This window comes from Pezoporus occidentalis, unplaced genomic scaffold (genome assembly GCF_034315485.1).
Source record: "Pezoporus occidentalis ecotype Australia unplaced genomic scaffold, CSIRO_AGI_Poc_V1 ctg115, whole genome shotgun sequence".
Taxonomy (NCBI): domain Eukaryota; kingdom Metazoa; phylum Chordata; class Aves; order Psittaciformes; family Psittacidae; genus Pezoporus; species Pezoporus occidentalis.
Genome location: NW_026912940.1, coordinates 871,358 through 893,426, shown reverse-complemented (window position 1 = coordinate 893,426; position 22,069 = coordinate 871,358). Strand labels below are relative to the sequence as shown.

At 43.8% G+C, this 22,069-nt stretch overlaps 1 protein-coding gene across 5 annotated transcripts in view; it reads left to right on the top strand.

Annotated features, from left to right (window-relative positions):
- RIN3 (Ras and Rab interactor 3) overlaps nucleotides 1-21,612 on the top strand; it is a 65,039-nt gene extending 43,427 nt beyond the window's left edge. For 3 of the 5 annotated variants that reach the window (XM_062637926.1, XM_062637934.1, XM_062637938.1), the window contains 5 exons: nucleotides 1,676-3,151; nucleotides 6,115-6,423; nucleotides 15,760-15,891; nucleotides 19,106-19,269; nucleotides 21,203-21,612. In XM_062637926.1, coding sequence (XP_062493910.1) covers nucleotides 1,676-3,151; nucleotides 6,115-6,423; nucleotides 15,760-15,891; nucleotides 19,106-19,269; nucleotides 21,203-21,511 — 2,390 coding nt within the window. In that variant the 3' untranslated portion in view covers nucleotides 21,512-21,612. Of the gene's footprint in view, nucleotides 1-1,675; nucleotides 3,152-6,114; nucleotides 6,424-9,836; nucleotides 10,362-14,955; nucleotides 14,985-15,759; nucleotides 15,892-19,105; nucleotides 19,270-21,202 lie in introns of those variants that run through there. The other 2 variants (XR_009968354.1, XR_009968350.1) reach the window with 2 other exon arrangements.
- Nucleotides 21,613-22,069: the final 457 nt, after the last annotated feature.

Here is a 22,069-nt window from a genome sequence, read left to right as displayed (position 1 = left end):
GCAGTAGGCAAGGCAGAGATTTTATCTGATGTATTTCACCCCTGAGTTCTGCATTGGCTTTAACCGAGAGTTCTTTTTCTCTGAGTTCGGCTATGACCTCCCTAACTGGAAGACCCTTTGAGCTTTTCTGGGATGCTAGTTTTTAGGAAAAAGCACAGGCAGGCACTGCCTAGAGCTCTGGCCAGCTCAGCCCTGTCCGCCTTCCCTGTGATGGTCTGTGGCTACACTGTGCAGCCAACAGGAGAATGGAGTCCTGGCAGCTAAAGGCACTCTCCTGAGATCTGCACCATGTGCTCATCACTGAGGATCATCCCACACATGTGCAGCCCGATCCATCCCCTCTTGACCCAGCAAGTAGTATTTTTGCAGTGAGACAGGTTTGGAACCAAGCAGAGGGCATGGTTCATGTGGTGTGTGGCAGCCCCATTTGCGTCCTGTGTCCACCCAGAAGAATGTGCCATCAGTGTCATCTTTGTGTCCAGGGACCAAGCATGCTGAAATAGTTATTTAGTTACCTGCATCCTTGTATTTCCAGGATTTCCCATCTTCCCCTTGTCCCTAAATCTGTGGGCATCAGTCCTCACCCAGGGAATACCCTCAGAGGTTTATACCCTTTTCCTTGGTCAGAACATATGGAGTTTGCAGGATCCTGTTTCCTGACACTTCGAGTAGTGGACCCTGGATTAGCAGATCTAAAAGTGATAGAAAGCAATCACGCTGGTAAGGCAAGCAGGTTTAAAAACTCATCTCAGGGAAAGGGAAGAAGTTCATATTTGATGCTGAATCTATTCAAAATATAAACAAGTGCTTTGTAAATTTTTAAATGAGCTATTCAAAGATATTCTAGTGAGAGGTTTGTGACATACAGAAATGACTACTTGCATCTTCTTTTTCCAGTCACAGCTGATGGCACTGGAGTGCTTAACTATTCTTTAATCCTTCAGCATACAACATTCCTGTGTACACAACATTCCTGTGTACACAGTCTTTTGCACCATCTTTCCTCTCTTACACCTGCAGGCAAGCAGTGTCATGGCTATGGATAATTGCCATCCAGAGCTACAGACTTTAATGATAATTTTAACCTGTGGAAGGTATTTAAAATCATATGTTTCTGGACTGGTTGTACTGCAAAACAGTAGCAGACCTCTTTATAGACAAACTGACACATGAGCTTTCTGTGTCATCTTCATCTGATGTCTCTCGTGCCCCTGGTGTACATTGGATCCAGGCTATATATCTCAGCCCTGCACCTTCCCACAGTCAGAAATAGGGGGACAGGAAGTCACCTGGGGGCTTCACACCCTCATCTCAGGTATCCAGAGCTATTTGCATTTAGAGGACAGTGATCACTGAACAAGCCATAGACCCTCTTTTACAGTCATTTGCATTTGTTACTTGCACCTTCCTGCTCACACTGCATAGGCTGCATAGCATTAACAGTTCTCACTAGGTAAATATCCTAAAACTGGCAAAAAAGAGGTTTCTGGTGAAGCTTCTGAGCTTGTCCCCTCATTTGAAGGATCTCACACACATAAAACAGGCAACCCTTTCTTCACATTGTTTTGTGCAGAGGTGTGAAAGCTTTTGTACCATTTCTTTTAACAAAAAGTAGGACTTATACATGCTTTTAGCAGCTAAAATTCTCTCAGAGCATTTTTTTTTTTTTTGACAGATTTCTGGGATTCCTCCTTAAACCACAGAAGAAGAGAGGAGTTATCCCACCCTGCAAAACACTCTGCTTTCAGCACTGCTCAGACAGACAGTTTAAAATCTACCCAGTGTTTTGCAAGCAGCACAAACCACTGCTCATGTGAAATTGAGCTGTCAATAGGAAATGACAGGCTGTGGTTCGTGAATCCTATTTTTATAGAAGAGTACAGTAATCCTTTTTCACCAGATGTACCTTCTCCTAAAAGCCGTGCTGTGAGTGCTGATCTCCCCCATGCCACCATGCTCACTGAAAGGAGGTCTCCCCGCCGCCCCCCTCCGCCTCCACCTTCTCATGCTCTCATTCAGAAATCTCTGAAGCCCCTGCAGGATCCCACCACTGCCTGTGAAGAAAACGAGCTGCTCCTTCAGCCACTAGAAAAGACCATGAAGGAAATGAGAATTGAAGGCGGTGACAATAAAGAAGAAGAGAAGCAGAGCTGCTCAGTCAGTGAACCTTTGGCAGCGAGCCCCAAGAAGGGCTCCCAGCCCTCTGTCCCCCCACGGAAGCAGCTGTCTGAGAGGACCTCAGAGGAGAGCTGTGTGGGAATCCCTGGAAGTTGTGAAACGCTGAAAGGGGAATGGACAGAAGAAAAACCACATGCGAGTACAGAGAGCAGAGATAAAAGGTCACTGTGCAAAAAGGCTGTAGAAATGCCTGGGGAAGTTCCTGAGGCGGCTGTATCACAGTTTCAGGAGACAAAGCCTGAACCTGCAGAGATGAAGGACATGCCTGGGATTCAAAGCAATGCCATAGGAAAGTCACCGCCTATCCCACCACCAAGAAGGAAGAGGCTTTCCCAGGTACCGAGGGTCCCCAGCTCCTGCCAGTTAAAGCAAAGAACAGTGGCAGAGATAGCCACAACCATGGCCATTGTGCAGGATTTGTGCAAGAGCAGCTCTGCTACAGTGTCAGGTGGTGCCACTTGCACACACATCAAGACTGAGCTGGGACATAGCCGCAAATCCGTCAACTCAGCTGAACTGAAAGATGCTCACTCCTCCCTGGAAGGCCCAGGAGGCAGCACTGTGGCTCAGATGTCAGCATCTGAACCAGACTCCTACTCCACCAGCAGCACAGAGGATGACCTGGAGATGCCGAGTAGTTCATCTGGTAAAAAGACACGCTCCATGATCTTGGACAAGGCCAAGAACAGGCTGTCCTTTGTCAGCCTGTCTAATGTCTTCACAGTCTTTTTGTCTAGTGACAGGAAGCTGCAGAAGAAGATTGTGGAGCTAGCACAGGACAAGGACTCGTACTTTGGCAACCTGGTGCAGGACTACAGAGTGTACAGTTTAGAGATGATGGCAAAGCAGAGCTCCAGCACAGAGATGCTACAAGAAATCCGGATGATGATGACACAGCTGAAGAGTTACTTAGTGCAGAGCACTGAGTTGAAATCTCTGATAGACCCAGGCTCCCACACTGAGGAACAGTTAGGTAGGTGACTGCACTTTACCCATCCTTGAGCAGAATTTGGGAAGGTGAGGAAGAAGACAGAATTACGCAGACACGGGTTCTGCTTTACAGAATTATAAACATCTCTTAAAGCTGAGGGGTGTGAAAAGAAGTCTACTCTGTGGTTGCTAGCACTTGGAGGAGCAGCTCTAAAAACTGGGAGACCAGTAAGGGAGGAAAATCCCTCATAAAAAATTAATACTTTCAAGGGAAGAGTTTAAGAAGAGGTTTATGTTTGTGTGTGAGACATATATGTATGTATATATGCATATATACACACATATAAATATGAGTCTCTGTGTTTGTGTACATACCTGTACACACAGGCACACACACTGAGAACTGTGTTCACTGGAAACACAAAAGGTCAATGTCCCCCTGCACAGCTGTGTTCCACATGTCCTTCCATGTCCACTGCCTCACACTCTGCAGTGAGGATGGAGAACTCCTTGTGTGCGGCAGCCAGATCTGGGGTCAATCACTGTCTCACAAGAAGGGACAAGTCTACAATGGTTTTGAGTGGCAGATTGAAGGAATCACTTGATCCCACTTTGTGCTCCTCAGAGCTCAAAGGCACAAAGACCTGCCTGCTGCAAGACCACTGCTGGCTCCAAAATACAGCATTTGCCTCTCTTTGCCACAGACATAATTTGCCTTTGGGGAGGAAAATTAATATTTTTGGCTGTTTGGGAGTGTTTTGATGCTTTTCATTCAATATTCTGTGAGGGAGTAATGTGCTACTGCCCTCCTTTCTAAGAAGTGGACTGTCTAGTTTAATGTACATTCATGAAGGAATATACAGATTCTTTATCCCAGTCATCGAATCATAGAATCATAGAATAATTAGGGTTGGAAAGGACCTTATCAAGTTCCAACCCCCCTGCCATGGGCAGGGACACCTCACACTAAACCATGTCACCCAAGGCTCTGTTCAACCTGGCCTTGAACACCGCCAGGGGTGGAGCATTAACAACTTCCCTGGGCAACCCATTCCAGTGCCTCACCACCCTTACAGGAAAGAACTTCTTCCTTATATCCAATCTAAACTTCCCCTGTTCAAGTTTTAACCCATTACCCCTTGTCCTATCACTATAGTCCCTAATGAAGAATCCATCCTCAGCACCCCCATAGCCCCGCTTCAGATACTGGAAGGCTCCTATGAGGTCTCCATGCAGCCTTGTGTTCTCCAGCCTAACAGCCCCAACTTTCTCAGCCTATCTTCATATGGGAGGTGCTCCAGTCCCCTGATCATCCTCGTGGCCCTCCTCTGGACTTGTTCCAACAGTTCCATGTCCTTTTTATGTTGAGGACACCAGAACTGCACACAATACTCCAAGTGAGGTCTCACAAGAGCAAAAAATGAGACAGTCAAAGCCGTACAGCCAGAAAAAGCACGCATGCATGCACTTATATGCTCTTTTGATTTAAAATTGTTTCCTGAGGACCTGAGAAACAGGGCTATTTATGAGATCCCTAAACAGGCTTAAGGCAAGCTGGGAGCTGGAAGACCCCCAACACAGAACATGGCCAACCACAGAAGTGACCAGGGATTCCAGGGGATCCTGCAGTTCCAGTATTAGGTGGGACCCAGCTACCCTGGGTGAGCCAGGACCCAGAGGCTCCCAGTCTCAGCAGGACCTGCTGACTTCTTTCTCATACAACTAAGGCTTCACATGATCCTGCAGTCTCCCCAGCAGAAGAGACCTGCTGCCAGCCCATTGCCATACCTAGGAGAAGGGAGGTACAGTTTCAGTTCTCATGCACCTCGTGTAATACCTGCACTTTTTGTCTTAGTAACCTTCTCTTCAAAGCAAAGGGGCTGTCAGCACAGAGAAGTCAGTCTTCAATCTTGATTAGGGAATGTGGAGAGGAGGCAGAAAGAAGTGTCCTTGTTCTGCTTGGTAGAGCTACGTGTGTGCAAGGATCCCTCCCACCTTCACACAGACATGCCTGGTTACCTCTAGCTCCTGTTTAAGTGGTTCCTTAACAGGATGATATGGCCCAGTCAGCCTAGGGGGACTACCTTTCCCTGTGGAGGACAGCCATTCCTACAATTCAAATTTGTGGTGCTTCAAGCCAACTGTTTCTCCGGATCCTTTAAAATAGTTGCATTTTATATACATAAATGTTACCGCCCTCTGTTTCATTCCTCACTGACTGAGTGGATGAACTCTCTTCCCAGTGACCTTTTCACCTGAGTCTGGGGTTAAAAGAGGGTTCCCCGCAATCCTCCTAGCTCTGGTTTCTAGGAGTCAGACAACAGACTTTCTCACTGTCTCTCATGCTTGCTTTTGTCTCCTGCTGAATATGAAGCAAACACTCGACCCACACAGACTATTTCCTCATCCACAGGAGGCTTAAGAGGTGACATAAATATCAGTAAAAGACACTTGAACAGTAAGGATGAGAAACTTCTTACCAGCTGTTGGTGTCTGCCTCTGAGTGGGTGGCTACAGCTGCTTTTCATTCACTGCAGAGAAAGGGGCACTTTGAGGATGAAGTTGTTTTCACCCCAAAATGATTATCTCAAACAGATCAGAGGGAGATGTCAGGGGGACACAAAATGAATCCCACCTGGGCATTTGTAAGGGCAGGGCTGTGAAAAGCAGCACAGTAAGATGAGGTTCCTCATCTCCCAGAGTTGCTTTTTCTGCTGCCTGACAGTGCCGTGCTGGTCAGCCAGGGTGTAAGGCAAAGACAGCTGCTTGTAGCAGGAGCTCTCACACAGAAACTGTGCCCTGGTGTTCACCTCAACCCTTACCAGAGCTTCTGGAGGGCACTGGTAATGAAACATTTACTTTCTGGGATGTAATTTCTGCTCCCTGCTCACAGCTAGGCAATAGTGCATGAATAATCAAACACATGTTTTCTTAGGAGTTTTACCTGCACCTGCACTGTTGTATTGATTACTTATCACTGACTTTTGTGTTCTCCCTTCTCTGCAGAAGTGATTGCTGAGACGGCATTATACAAATGTGTTCTGAAACCTTTAAAAGAAGCCATTGATTCTTACTTAAAAGAAATCCACAACAAAGATGGATCCTTACAGCAGCTAAAAGAGAACCAAGTTGTGATACAAAACACAACTACCACTGACCTAGGCATCACGACCAGCGTGCCTGAAACCATTGTGCTTGAAAAGATCCTTCAAAAGTTCACAACCATGCACAAGGCCTACTCCCCAGAAAAGAAGATTGCCATATTGCTGAAGTCCTGCAAACTCATCTATGACTCCATGGCTCAGGGAAACCCAGGTACAGCACTCCTACTGAAATGCTATCCCTCACTGGTCCTTCCCCATGTATCAGGAACAGGGTTTATGATACAGTTGATGTGGTAATATTCCCATTGGAGGTAACAGCGATGGATGGTGTGTTTGGTATCAGCTGTCCACAGGTCATGTTCAGAATGGGCTGCTTAGTGACTGGGAAGCTCTCTGCACTAATAACAGGTATAAGATGTTACCTGGTTAACTTTAAGCTGCATAACCCCCCAAAAACAGATGTAAGTATGTGTTTTATGTGTAATGTCCTTTTTGCAGAGATCTTATCACAGCTCTCCATAAATCCTCAGAGGTCTGCCCCAGCTTGTAGCAGCTTAATGCTAATTTCTAGGAATGGGTCTTTGGGAAAAGTGTTTTAGTTTCTTCTATATAAAGTTTTGCCTAAACTGAGGAGGAAATGCAGAATGCTGGTACTGTTTGTTACAAACTCCTGACACTCCCGTAAGTTCCAAAAGGCACTACTATGCTTCTTCGGTGTGAGGAAGTATGTGCTCTGAGTATAAATATAACTTGGGCCTCAGGCCAACCACTAAATGTACACGTTAAGCCTTTGGCCTGCAGGCAGGATGCACTTTTGCAGATAGACCAGGAAGCTCCTTCCTCCAGGAATCTGCTTTGCCAGTTTAAGAGCTTTCTTTTTCTACTGGTGAGCTGATTACCAGCCATGCATAGATTTGGAGAGAAGAAAGATATTACTTTGCTACAACGGGCAATTGTTCAAGAACTCACAATCTCCAAAGGTGCTTTTAGCTGTTCTGCTTTATTTTGCACTTACAACAGCCTTGGAACACTCATGCAGGAGTTGTGTCCCTTCTGAGCCTCACCTGAGGGTCATCCCTTGGACAGTACACAGTAAGATTTAGTGACAGATCTAGACATACTAATAGCAGGGCAAGAAGCCACCCCAGGGCTGAGCCAAAGCTGCAGGGTGGATAGGACCTCTCACTGCCTTCAGATATTATGAGAAGATTTGGAAACATTTGGGGAATTTGCTGTAACTTTGTTAAATCAGTTGTGTTAAGTTTTAGAGTAAATTTGTTATAAATCGAAGACTGATATGCCTCATTAAAACCCACATAGGAGACATGGTCTCCTTCCGGTGCTGTATGTTACATATTTATTACACCTCAGTTAGTTCAGGGCTGGAATTTCCCTGCTGTAGGAAATGTCTTTGTGTCATTCCATGTCAGAAAGTAGGGGTCAGGGAAACGATTAAAAAACCTTACATTTTTTAAAAAACTGGCATTCATGAAATCAGAGGATTTCATTGTGGTTTTCTGTGCTAACCAAGGTGCTTCATTTCAGGCAGCTCAGCTGCTTTCTCATGTTTAGTACTCCTGCAAGCACGGTGTATGTCAGAAGCCAACTTCAGCCCTATGCGTTCGGTTCCCTCTCCAGTATATATGATCAGTCATGCATACCAGGGTGTGGTCATAAGAAAACTGGCCTGACATTAAGGAAGTGTACTCAATTAATTCCAACCAGAAAAAGAGGTTAAGGGATGGAGAATACTATAGTCTAACTCCTGGACGATAGTGGACTCGAAGAGAAATTGAATGAAATGTCCTGTAGACTCACTTAGAAGTGAAACGTGTGAAAACTCTTCAACAGAATTAACTGACCCAAGATCACTTTGATTTTCCACCAGTCAAAGACAAACATCCAGCAAACTGAAATATTTTTCTGACAGGGAATTCCCAGCTGGTGGTGTGCTGAAGAGAGTGCTGTGGGCTGCTCAGACCGGATTTCAGTGGGTAGGAAATCTCCTGCTCTTTGCCCAACTTGAAAGCAGTGGCACAGAGGCCCTTTTGCTTTCAGCCAGCCCTAAGGCAGCTCAGTTCTCTTTGCACAGGAAGAACAGGGGCTATGTTCAACTTCCTGTGCAATAGTCTGTTCTTCTTTTAGCTCCTTTTACTCACTGCTGAATTAGAAAGTTTTCTTCTCTTCCAAGATCAGAGCGGATGGAATGCAAAACTAATCATTCCCTCTGTGCAGGACAAATCAGTCTACTTCTGTCAGGAAAAAAAATTCAGTTCAGTACTATAACTTATGTTGCCTGGTTTAATTTGCAAATTCACAGCTCATGGCAGGTCTTTATTCACTTTAGGTTGATGGTAGGATGAGGTGATCTGAGAACATGGTTTCATATCTCAAAGCAAAGTGCAAATAGCACTAAATTTTTTTTCAGACCCATATGAAAAAACAATTTTTTTAACATTCTAAGACCCATGTATACCAGTCCAAGTTTGGCCATGTTTCCCAATAGGTCCCAAGTTTTCTTTAAAACTAGGGATAGGATTGCTCAGGAACACCTGTGTCTGCGGTAGTGCCCATCTTGGCACTGCTGAAAGAGTCATGGTGCACTGAAGTCAGCCTTGATTGACTCCATGTATATCAAGCCATTTTAAGGATGGAGTTCTGTAGTTTGGTTGCAATTTGTACTACATGACAAATTCTGCCTGAAAAATTGGCTGTGGTTGAAATCCTTGATACTCAGACTATGAACTGAATGGGTTAGATCTACAGGTGTTTTAAACTAACATTTCTCCTTCAAGTTGAAAGCAATCAACTTGTGGATCTGATTGCTGAGGAAGGCATCAGAATTCCTAATTTATCAGAAAGAATCAAGAAGGCAAATTCACAGTCTTTGTCAATGCACCTGTCTCCCACAGATATCTGAGAACAGATCTATGTTTAAGTAGGATGCATCTACAGCTACATCTAGCCGTAGCCACAGATGGGCCTCATGTCTAGCTTTCATTATACACAACGGGGACTTAGTTGACGCAGCTCATTAATCTGGCTAGATGTGGGTGTCTGTTTTAGGTTGAGATGACTCACGACAAACTTCACTGACGATATTGATGAATTCATCCCTGGCTATAAAAAGAGCTTACGGGTACAAGTTCAGATATTCACATGTGCAGAGTAGGCAGTGGCATTAGTAATTGAATCCTCCCCAGTGGGACAATACAGACAGCATTGTGGTGCCTCACTGAGCTTTTCCAAGTTCTGTGCAAACTTAAATGACAGCAACATGCCTCCAAGAATAGCCTACAATCTAAAAATATGTAACCTGCCTGCTAAAAATTCTAGGAGCAGTTAGTAAGCATAATATGCATTAAAAGAATAAAAAACCCAAAATAGTTTGGAAACTCACCTCATCCCCACAAACTGGCTGGCATTTTTGGTGTCTTCTTTTAACCTGTACACTAGAAAAAGTAAGAGGCAGGGCTCATGGGGAACTGTAAGCTCCCAGATCTCTGACTGTTCTACATTTGAAAGGCATGCCCCACTACCCTCAGGGAAAGTTGGGTGCATAGCTGATTTATATAGATGAATTGTAATCTCATGTAGAAAATCGGTTAATTATTTACCTTTCAGAAAGACCTTTACTCAGACAAAATGTTAAAGACATATTTTGTGGTAGGATCTCTGCTTTTCGCTCTATCAAAACCACAAGTGACCCTTGTGGAGTGATAAACAAGATGCAAATCTGCAATATATGTGATTTATGGGATGAGCCTGGAGCAGCCAGCCCTGAGCTACCTGGCAGCTGCCAATCTGTAGAAAAGAACCAATGGAAAAGCAAAAACAGAGGCACAATAGGCACTGGTTTATGAAGAAATACTGTGTGAGACAATCAGGCCAAACTTGGTCAGTCTAAGAGAGAGGAAGATCAAGCATGGAAAGGCTCTAAGCTTAAGCTGGAAGTTTGAAAGATCTGAAGACTGTTTTCTAAGGAGATTTAAGAAGAGTTAACAGAGGAACAATTTTCTTACAGCAACATTTTTAACTTGTAGACTACCTAACATTATGAAGCTCTGTTTTTGGAGTTTCTTTGAACTGCACAAGGAGTTGGAGTATATAGCTCAAAACCAGATCTGTACTAATGATGGAGTTTGCAAGGTAACTGGCCCTAAAACATGTGATTTAGTAATTTCTATTGCATCATTTTGCATGGCTAATACAAAGTCTGCTTTCAGAAAAAAAAGAGGGTAGATAGGACAAACATTCCATTGAAACATTTCTCTTCCTTAGCTTTTACAATTAAGTTTGTCACCCACTGTAGAATTGAGCAGCCAGATACTAGTTGTGCTGATGCACTCCTACTTAGCTCTGTAGCTGATAAAGGCATGAACCTGAAGCAGTGTGTCTTAAGTTTGTGGAAAGGAAATTGGCTTCAAATACTTAAGCAACCAGTGTAGAACCAATGCTAGGAGCTCCGAAAACTACATCAGAGCAATGCCATTACACTGCTCAATATCAGTTCTCACTTCTGAGAAGGAAAATAAAGCTATACATAACAGGTTTACTTTGTATCTTTTGGAAGAGGTTTATATTTAAGTTACTGTTAATGAAGGCTGGTAGACTAGAGATTGCATCTTCTGGCTATCACAATTTCTACATTTGAATTAAAGAGCAAGTTAAATTTTTTCAAGGGCGATGAATTCCTCTGATCTGTAAAACATGTTTTTGAAGTGGATTCATGCTGCCTGCATGTATTAGCTCTCTTAATTTAACTATCATAAATCAAACCTTGCTGAAGTAGTATGGGATAGACAGGAGATAACAGAATGCTAGTGAGTGAAAAGATGTTCACAATCTTTTCTTATGATCTTTGTCCCGGTTTCCATGACAGTCTTGAACAAATCTCAGTTAACCTTTTTGTACTCAGGTTTCTCAGCTATAAACTGAGGCTAAAATTAATGTATTTCCTGGAGAGCTGCTGCAAGACATCATGCCAGTATTTGTAAAATATTAGAGCAAAGTGCAGAGCATCATCAGTGTCTGCTGGTTGTCAGAATATACATGGAGGGAAAAGAAATGCATGAGTGTGTTAAAACAGGCTGTAATTTCTTTATGGAGGCTTGGGCAGAATTCCAGTTGCTTTAAATCATGTATTTAATTAATACTCGTCTATTCAAGTGCTGCATCCCAGCCAGGAACTGCTTTGCTATAAACAGAATAGGATGAGTTTGTGGCAGAAAAGAAGGCTTATTTTAAGCTTCTTATAGATATTTATGAAATAAATGTTTCCTGATCATGCAGGGAAGAAGGGGAAATAAAGCAAATAAGTTATATCTGGAGTAGGACAACACCACCTTGAACAAGCAAGCTCAGTCCCAGTGTCACCGAGACCCCTGTCAGGGTCAGAGCTAGATTTGACTGTCAGCTGCAAGCATACCTCTCTGTGAGAGACCACAGATGGAGTCAGACATGTAGGTCTGGGAACTTGGCTCTGGCCCAGATTGAAAGTGGAGCTGAGGAGGCAGCAGCCTGCAGAGAACACCCCTGCTGCAGCTCCTGGATGGATGCTGGGTTGTGCCCTGGTGCCTTTCGTGGCACAGGGAGCAGGTAGGTTGCACAATGCTGAGCAGCACCAAACTTCTTAGGTGTCTTGGTTCACAGGTATTGTTTTGTGTATCTTTGTGTCTCCTACTTCTGGTCATATTTGTGTTGCTGACAGGCACCTATTATCCCCATTGATGGACTGAGATACAGGGCACCTCAGAACCATACTTAGTCTGATGACTGTACATGTCTAAGCTAGTACCTCTGCCTACTGTGACATCCAAGGCCATGGGAACAAGGAAAGGTTCAGAACCCTACCCTCTCAGGCACTTATCCTTGGCTTCATGTGCAGTCAGTTTAGAGAAGCTATTACAATGCCTACAAGGAGCAGGCACAATATACCATGCCTGACCTGTCCTAGGCAACACTGACAGTTTGTGGCAACACATGGAGTCAGAGCTAGATATTTGACAATTAGCTTTTCTTTCCTCTTGTTGACACTTACAGCTCTTGCTGACCTCAGCTTTAGCTACAGATGTGGGTATTTAAGAATCAGGCTTCATAGTCCCACAAGTGGACTAAAATTATGTGTAGTAATTTATGCAGGTTATGAGCATAGAGCATATGGAGAGCGACTGCTCCTTCCATTACCACAGTCAGACATCCTGTCGTGGTTTAAACCCAGTCAGGTAATTCGTTTGCTCACTTCCCCCCCCCGTTTCTTGCCCTCCCCCTGCTCTTGGAGGGACGGAGAGGAGAATCGAAAAGAATGCAACTCCCACGGGTTCAGATAAGAACAGTTTAGTAACTAAGGTATAACACAAATCACTGCTGCTACCACCAATGATAATAATGATAAAGGAAATAACAAGGGAAGAGAATACAACACCTCACCACCAGCCAACCGATAACTCACCCCCCCCAGCCCGACCAAGCACCGACCGATACCTCCTCCAACCCCGCAGTCTCCCAGCCCTTCCGGCTAACTCCCAGTTGCATCCTGGGCATGACGTGCTGTGGTATGGAATACCTCTTTGGTCAGTTTGGGTCAGGTGTCCTGTCTCTGCTTCCTCCTGGCTTCCCCTCCTCCCTGGCAGAGCATGAGGCTCACAAAGTCCTTGGCCAAACCAAAACATCGCTATCAGCTCTGTTCCCGAGCTGAAAGTCAAAACACTGCACTGCACCAGCTACCAAGAAGGAGAAAAATGACTGCTACCGCTGAACCCAGGACACATCCCTTCTCTGAGTTTATTAATGAAAAAGAAACTGTTTATTAGATTTTCACATTTAAGCCATAGAAACAGCTGGGGGTCCAATAATATTTCTATGAACTCTTAAAGTTGTGAAAGGTTTATAACAAGGTCTGCTGGGGAGAGCAGCTAAATCAGTTTATAGAAATGAGACAGACAGCAATGTAAAATAATTGACTCAGTGCCTGCTTGTGCATACAAGTACTTCTCAGCCAATAAAAAAGAAATAGAGAGATTCTGTAGGTGTTTTTGAAAAGTGTCTTCTAACTTTCATTTCAATTGACACTAGAAGTTGATGGCTGGGGATATGGAATTGTTTAGTTCCAAGTTGCTGTTTCCAATCTGCATTGATTGGTTGTCCATTGTCTGGCTGGTGATCCATTTCTGTGACATTTTATTAAAACAAAAAACAAAAAACAGGCAAAACATGGATTAGTCATGAAAAGAAGTGATAGGGAAGAGAAAATTCTGCCAAAGGTCCCTTGGCCTTCAGGAAACCATAAGCACTCAATCCATGCCACTGGTCAGTAACTACTACATCATAAAGTGTAAGTAAGTTTTTAAGGAAGGGGGGAAAAAAGTGAGCCTAGAAAACTCTTTGGTACTTCATCTCCCTTTACGCTAGTTTTGTACAGAACAAACTCTGTTGGCATCTGATTTACTCAAGTCAAAAGGAGCAGTTTTTTCTGTGCAGTCTTTCTAATACATTTTCATGTCTCAGTTGTATCTTTTTTTTTTTTTTTTGCTAGACAATATTAAATAGTTCTAGTACTAAGCTGCTTGTGTTAAAGTAATATATATGACAGCAATGAACTGGACCCTTTCCAGAGCTGAAGCTTTTACAGAGACAGAAGCCAAAGTAACAACAGACAAATAAAATGTCATAGAATCACAGAATCATTAGAATGGTTTGGATTGGAAGGAACTTCTTTAAAAACCATCTAGTTCCAACCCCAGGCCATGGGCAGGGACACATTCCACTAGACCAGGTTGCTCAAAGCCCCATCCAACCTGGTCTTAAACAATTCACATTCATCCAGATGTTAATGAAACATTAATGATCTTTTATAGTTTGGTTGAAGACCTAAGGCTGTGTCATTTAACTAAAGGCAGCCGTAATAAAGCAAATAGAACTGAAAGGGCTAATCCAGCTTTCATTAAACAAATTGTCTATGTTGTGACATGTGTGGACTCAGTCTTAGAAACAGGCTGAATTACAGCCCTGACAATCTCCCATCCTCCAACACTTTAACTGGATCAGCTCTCTGATCACTAGTTTTATTCCTGGGTTTATTTTTAAGCCACACTATATTTTTTTTTATTTTTTGTTTTTTTTTCACCAGGGGCTAAGCTTGTGGCTATTTGAGGCTTCAGAAGAACATCTTTGTTTGCAGTGGAGAGCCTGCATCACTTATAAATTAAAAAAAAAAAAAGAAGGCTGACTCATGGCAAAAATTTGAAATAAGTCAGTGGGAACATTTGAGAAACAGGAATTTATGCCCCACCATGGAAGAGCATGTGGACTATGAACCAAAAATGGCTAGGGCATAATTTCACTGAAGGTACATCAAGGGTAGCTTTGATTCTTTGAGGTGAGGCTAAAGGTTCTCAAGTAAGACACACACATGGCCCATGAAAACAACACATCCAAGTGCTCAGCTGAGAAAACCTGCCCATTGCCTGAGGAAGGACAATCAGAGTGAAAGCAGTCTGGGCTTAGGTTAACTGTAATGGTCAACTTTAAATGTTGGGAAGATAGGCCTGCTAAGCAGCTTGTCATTTGGGTTGTCCATGATGAATTTATGACATGTTGGTGAAAAGTGAAAGCTTCTTTCAAATAAGAAAAATTGTCTTTGTGTTCTTCACCGTTTATGTGTCAAAGCTTCATTTTGGGTTCTACTTTAAGCAGTAATTCTTTCTAATGGTGACTGTTAACATGTATGCTTTTTTGTCCTCAGAGATCCCAAAGAGCTGCTATGGATTACATGTAAGATCACTTTGTTGACTTTGTTGATATTAATATTTTTAAGCATAGGAAATCTTGAGCCTGTGAGGATATGTTCCTGTAGCACCTGCTGCACGCCAATTCCGCCAATTCCATCAATTCCATATACTAATCTAAGTCCAATGTGAAAGACTTTTTATTTTTTTAGCTAGGCACCAATGGCTGGGAAGATGCTTCCCCTTAGATTTGAGCTCTTTGGGAGACTGTTATAATTAGGAACATGTAGATCTATGTTTTGCCTTCTGAAGAAACACAACAAGGAAGTCCTCAGTCCTAAAACCCATCTCAAAATCTATTTTCTCCTCTTTGGTCTCACACATATACGAATCTAAGAGCATAAACACCCCTAATGCATATAGACAACTTCACTGCTAGTATTGCAAACATGAATTTCAGTCTTGATGGCACTGTCAAATCAGAGGGCTGAACTGGCAGACTTTGCACTCTTCAAGGATTGTCATTTGCCTGAGATCCATGAAGCTTAAGCTTCTCTTTCTCCAGTTAATAAAGACTATCAGAAATGGAGCACAATAAAAATTTTCATTCTCATATTTTGGGCTTGAAGCAAGTCTACTTACTTTTTAAGTGTACTAACTTTCCCTTTTTCAGCAGTTTTTTTTCTTTTGAGCTTTAACTCTTCACATAATGCGAGCAGAAGTCTGCAAAGGACAAGCTGGGTGAGAAGCTGTCACTGCTGTGGGGGAATGTATCTTTGTGGTGAGTTTATTGTGACCACTCTGTGTTTCTCTTTGCTCAGGGAAGCCGTATGGTGCAGATGACTTCCTCCCTGTGCTCATGTATGTGTTGGCTCGCAGCAACTTGACTGAAGTCCTTCTGAATGTGGAGTATATGATGGAGCTCATGGACCCTGCTTTGCAGCTAGGGGAAGGTAGAGTACAGTGTTTGCTCCTGGGATATTCATGCTGGAAATCATTCTTTACCTCGCTTTAGTGTTTGTGAAAGCGGGGCATCAAGGCTGTGGCTAGGCTTTGTGGATAAGCTTTGGCCAGACTTTTCAAATATGAGTCTCTAAAATTATTGTCAAACACTTTAGCTGATTTTGGCAATGTGGTGCCCTAGACATCAGCTAGAAAGGCAGGGACCTAGCATAAATGAGATCTGAGTTGCTGCATTAGTAACCTAAACAGAGTTATCTAGTGTTCCTTGGCCCAAAGGCTGAAAAATTGAAAGGTCTGTGCAAAGACTTTTATTCCAATGAGAAAAAAAGCACATTTCATAAACTGTATTGTATGCCGGGGGGCATACATCATTCTCATGGTGACTCTACTCTTACATTTGAGTGACCCCTTTAAACAATGTTCTCATCAAAGTGAGGCAGAGAAAAGAAAGTTAGGTTAGAGTGGAATATTATGTTTGGATGTGAATAAAGACTTCTGCTACTAGAGGGGTAAATACCCTAGGGAACTGTGGGCCTTTCATTTCTTAAATGTAGGTTGGGAAGCAACTGCTACTAACAGTGACAGGGTTATGCATTCTGAGTTACGAACACAGATAATTTGTGACCACGTAGTCACTAAAGAAGTAAAATGGGTTTTACTTCAGATTTTGTTTTGAAAAGTACTGAGGTTCTATAAAGAGGTCCTGAGTGAATAACAGCAGGCTACTTCTATTCATGTTAAAACCAAGTCTGTAACTAAGAGCATGTCATCCCAGCACAGTGCAGAGGTGGGGAAAAGGAAGTACTAAAAGAATGAGCAGTGATAGTGTGATCGTACTAGTGAGGGGTTTCTGTATAGGCTAATTATCCCACTGGAAAGAACTGTTAGCAGAAAAAAACATTAGTCTAAGCACAGCATTTTGCTGACATAATTAAGCTGGTTTTGGTAACTGTGTTGCCCACAGGTTCTTCGTTTCAAAAGGGCATACTACCAGGCTGGTTACTGAAGACATCTGGGTTGGGCTCAGGGTATTAAAGGCAAAGCAGGCTGGAGGCTCTCTTCAGTCAAAGATGCAAAGACTGTGAAATGTGCATGCCAGTCAAAGGGGGAAAATTTTGTGAGGGAGTTCCAGATCAAACTGGCTGAAGAATCACATCAGAAAGGACACTGGGAACAACTGCTGATACAGGGAATGGAATGAAAAGGTCTCAGTGACGACAGCTCTGAGACCATGAAGAACAGGGCTAAAATGGCAAAAAATTCAGTTGAGTTAGGCCTTTCAAAGTTAAATGGCAAAAAGTGATTCAGGCACAGAAATGAAAAAAGAACACACTAAAAGCAAAAGGGAGAAAACTGTGAAATTACATCAGGTAATACATAAACTCATTTAAATCTGGCCTTCAAATTAAAAATTTACTTTGAATGAATTTTATAGTAACAGTGATGTTGACTACTGGGCCAAAGGCAGGGACAGACGATGGGAAATGACTGTGTGGAAAGGAAGATACTGGAAACTGAGTGTAAGAAAAAACAATTCTTAAAGATATAATGAGTTCCTGTCATGGAGGACTGGGAGATCTTTCTCCCTGGATTCTGAGGGAAAGCATACACCAGGTTGTGAGCCCCACCACAGGCACCCCTGACTATGCCAGCGAGAGAGAAATGCTGAATGACAGACAAGGGAAGTTAGTAACTCTATTTAAGAGAAGAAAAGTGGCACTTGTAGGCTTGTTAGCCTGTTCTCAGCAGCACTGTGTGAGAGATGGTAAAGAAAAAGAGGGGGTTTGGTGTAAGCAGACTTAGGTAGCTATGGGACATTCTTCATCAGACCCACCAAGTACAGAAAGTCAAATGGCAATGCTGGTCTCTCCTCTCTTACACCAGACTTTAGAGTTGCTCCAAAAATACTTCTCTTATATAAAATGTTATCTTACCTACCACTTAAGCAACCAGCCGCAATGACTGTGGAGCTGATCAGAGCCTGAGGAAGGGTTACGAAACCCCAGGCGGGCTGGTGCGAGGTTTGGGTGATGTGGAAGTGCCATCTAGAGGCAACTGCAGTTATTACGAAACTTACTAAAAGCAGGGAGCCCCTCCCAGCTGACAGGCTATTTTTATTTCTCCGTTTCCCTGGCACCGCGGTGAGCGGAGCAGAAGTGGGGAATCTCCCAGAAGCCGGGCCTCGGCCCCACCGAGGACTCGCCTCTCACCCTGCCTCAGGCCAGATGTGCTGCTGCTCGGGCAGCTCTGCAGGCTGACTCCTTCCTTCTGTTCAGAGGAGACCCTGGTGCAGCTGGGAAAATGAGCGCTCTCAACTCGGCACTGGAACCATTCCTTGGCATGGGTCTGCCTCACAACCAAAGCAGCAGCTTCCCAATATCCAACTCTGCCGTCTTATCAGGGCTTATCTTCACCTATGTTGATAAACCCTCTTCTTATCATGGTCCAACTGCTTTCTTGGCTGCTGCAGTTCATTATTTATTACCTGCTACAGCCAACACCACAGCAGTCTTGGAGTTTCTGAGGGGGAAAGGGTGGCTGCAGGCTTTTACTGCTTTATCCCATCTCTCTGCTTTACCAAGATTTATCCCTCATCTCTGAACAATCCAGGAGTTACTCTCAGCTGACACCTGGGCTCCAAGTCTAGATGATAGAGATGGAGGCAGTAGAGGGTAACTTGTCCTTGCAGGTCTGAGACATCCTTAACAGTGCTGAGCCCACAAGCAGACCTGAGCTCTAAACACTTTAGCAATGTAGCTAGAGTTGGAGGGGGCTGCATCCAGCCTTGTCATTTTCTTACAGAGTAACTACAGTTGTTACTAATTTCCTTGTATTATGGGGACTGCTCAGGAGTCCAGATTGCAGACCTGTTGAACTGGCCCTATTAAACACAGCAAAGAGATGGCCATGCCCCAAAGAATAAACCATCTGTGGTCAAAGACATTGCTTGGGTTTGTTTGTGAAAGCAGCTTTTGTAGTAGTTTACCTTGAGTCTGGACAGTGATGCTGCTGTGAAGCAGAAGGGGGTGGAGGACACTGTCCATTAGGTCTCCTTTCTCTTGGGTTAATATCAGACATGCCTGCATTCCCTGCAGAGAGGCACAGACAGTGCAAGTGTTAGGCATCTGCCAGCAGGCAGGATGGAAGTGGAAATGGATGGACTGCGCTGGTGCGATATTCATACAAGACCTTATCCTTTTGCAGGCTCCTACTATTTAACTACCACCTATGGGGCCCTGGAGCACATCAAGAACTATGACAAAATCACTGTCACACGGCAGCTGAGCATGGAGGTGCAGGACTCCATTCACCGCTGGGAGCGACGGAGGACACTGAACAAGGCCCGGGCTTCCCGCTCATCAGTGCAGGTAGCTGGCATTGTTTGCTGTGGACAGAGCCTGAAAGATGACCATGCTCTCTTACATTCTTACTTATTTTTAATTTGATAATTATTTTAAAACAAAATTAACCCAAGTCACTAGTGAAAAACAAGAGTGCATATGTGCAAGATTTCAAAATCTTTAAAAAAAACCTCATTTGAAATATGTATCACTTAAAAAATTAATTTTGAAGTCTTGAAGTACCCTCATAACAATATAATTTTAAATACAGCTGCAGAGTGATTTCGTTCCTTCTCAAAGGAGGCATGCTAAGAGTAGTCACATGTGGAGAGCTGTGCTGGGGAAGCAGGGAGCCCCTTCATCACTCTTAGGGCTTGGGGCAATCATGGGCTAAGCTGAGGAGATGTGAGCAGGCTATGCAGGAACAGTTCCTACATGGCATAAAGCTGTAGGAGGACCTGAGACATCCCAAGGACCAGTCAGAGGAGCATCTTCCAGAGCCTAGCCTCTCCCACCTGGCAGCAGGAAAGACCTAACAGTATCTGGTTAGCTTTGAATCCCATGCTGTATATAGCCCAATGAAGACCTCCCCATGCGCAGCGGGAGACGGTCCCAGGAGGGATGGGTGCTTTGGGCCTCCAGCCACGGTGAGGGTGGGTGCAGGACCAAGCAATGGTGGTGCCGCGCCAGCCCGATGTCCTGTGATCAAATTGTCAGCCACAGGGAGGCAGCAAAGGCCACGTCTCGATTCTGTAAAGCCTTCGCAGTGCGAAACAAAATTGTGAAGCCGAGGGGAAAGCCAGGGGAAAGTCTCCCGAGCGGGAGACGCAGACCATATAGCCCTGTGAAAGCGTTGAGTTGATTATGTTTCCCATAGTGTGGTCAAAGCAGTCCCTGATGATCTCAGAACGCGAGAATGATGGATGGGATACACCAAACAGCCATCCAGCCCCAAGTGTTGCTCTGGCAGTAGCTCATGGCAAGTACCTAGCATGGAGCATAATAGCTGAATGAGCAAATGCTGCATTTCCTCAGAAGATTCCCCCCCCCCGAAGCATAAGGACCATTTTACATTCCTTAGAATGAATCAGAGACATACAAGCACATCCTGGCATATGTAAACATCTTACTGATGTGTTCAGCAGGCTCCTGCACGTCCCTCTGGCTGCCTTAGTCATCTGCAGTGACACTCCATAAGTACAGTTTGAAAACCCATAGTCCACATATTTGACAAAACTCACTTCTGATGAACCTGAGTATTTTTTGACTAAAATGGTTGGGATTTTTTTTAAACTTCACAGATACAAATTAAACATTCAGGTTCCACTGTGACTGAAAGCCCTCTAGATTCTGTTCCTCATGAGTCTGGCAAAAACATCCCAACAGCAATTAAAGCCTGAAACAGGATAGAAAGAAAACAGCTTTCTCAGCATAACTCCTTCTGCTGTTTCATTACTGATGGAAGGAAGTTTGCAGGACACACTCTCAAGGTGCTGTTTGTGTGGCAGGGAAGTTGCAAGGGTCACCACACTGCCAACCTTTTCCTGTTTCTATGAGACAGGGGATTTTCAGGCCAGATCTCTGAGGTTTTGGGATTGTTATTCTGTTCTGTTACTTCTTTGCATCCTATTTCTTCAGGAGTTGTAGAAAAGTAGGAGAAGGAACTGTTTCAGACTGCTCACTAAGGATAGTCACCAAAATCAGAAAAAAGCTTTCACTTACGTGTCTTTAAAGGGCTAAGTCTTCGGTTAAGTGTTTGTTAGTTTAAGCATTTGCTGATTCAGAGCTTGTCCTTCAGAAGTGAGAAAGGAGAGAATAACCGGGGCATTGGAGAATGATTGGAGGATATTTGAGGGCATTTAGGAGCTCTAGGCAGGTAGTGCTTTGGGGCTGAATGCTACCCCCTTCTGTCCTAAGTCACAGTGTCAACTTTAAGATCTATCCTCATGTTTCTCTTCAGGATTTCATCTCTATCTCCTTTCTGGAAATTGGTGCTCAGTCAAGGACACTTGCTTCCCGAAAAGACACCACAGTTGAGCAGCTGAGCCAGCAGTGTGCCGAGAAGTTTGAAGTCTCCCATCCCAAGGACTATAGACTCTTTGTTTACGTTGATGACCAGTGGCTGCAGCTGGACAAAGATGCCCTTCCTCACCATATAAAAGCATCCCTCCTGAAGTGCGAAACCAAGAAAGATTTCCATTTTATTTATAAACCAATAGACCATAAAACCCCACCGGTTCCAATTGTCAAAGAGTTAGACTTTCCCTAAGGGCTGTGCTGCTTTTCTTGTAGTGTATGTTGTCATCCTGGAAGGGCTGGATAGTTTATCTCGTGAGATCCTCTGATATCTGCAGACCTCAGAAGGTCTCTGGAGCATGGCTTTTGACACAGGGCAGATATGCTAATTGTAGATGCTGTCCAAATACAGAGCATTTCTCAGCAGAGTTCATTTGCAGAAATAAAAAGAGCATTCAGGAGAACATTCATCTTCTGGAAAACTTGAAGTATCAAACCTCAGAACATCTTGCTGGCAGCCAGCCGACATCTCAGAGCATGAATGCACAGTGGAGAAAACCCAGAGATCTTACAGAAAACTTGACATTTACTTCATAGTAAACTATGGCAGGTGTGAATCACTTCCGTGCACAAGGCCTGTGAAAGGTGTGCACACACACCACAATGCTGTCTTTAACACCTTACAGTATCTGTTCACACAGTTTGAATAAACTGAGTCTTGTCTGATGTATTCAGAGGCATAGGGTTACCATCTGTAGCAGAACTCTATCTCTGGCTTGCTGGCTACAAAATGTCATTGCCTTTGCAATCC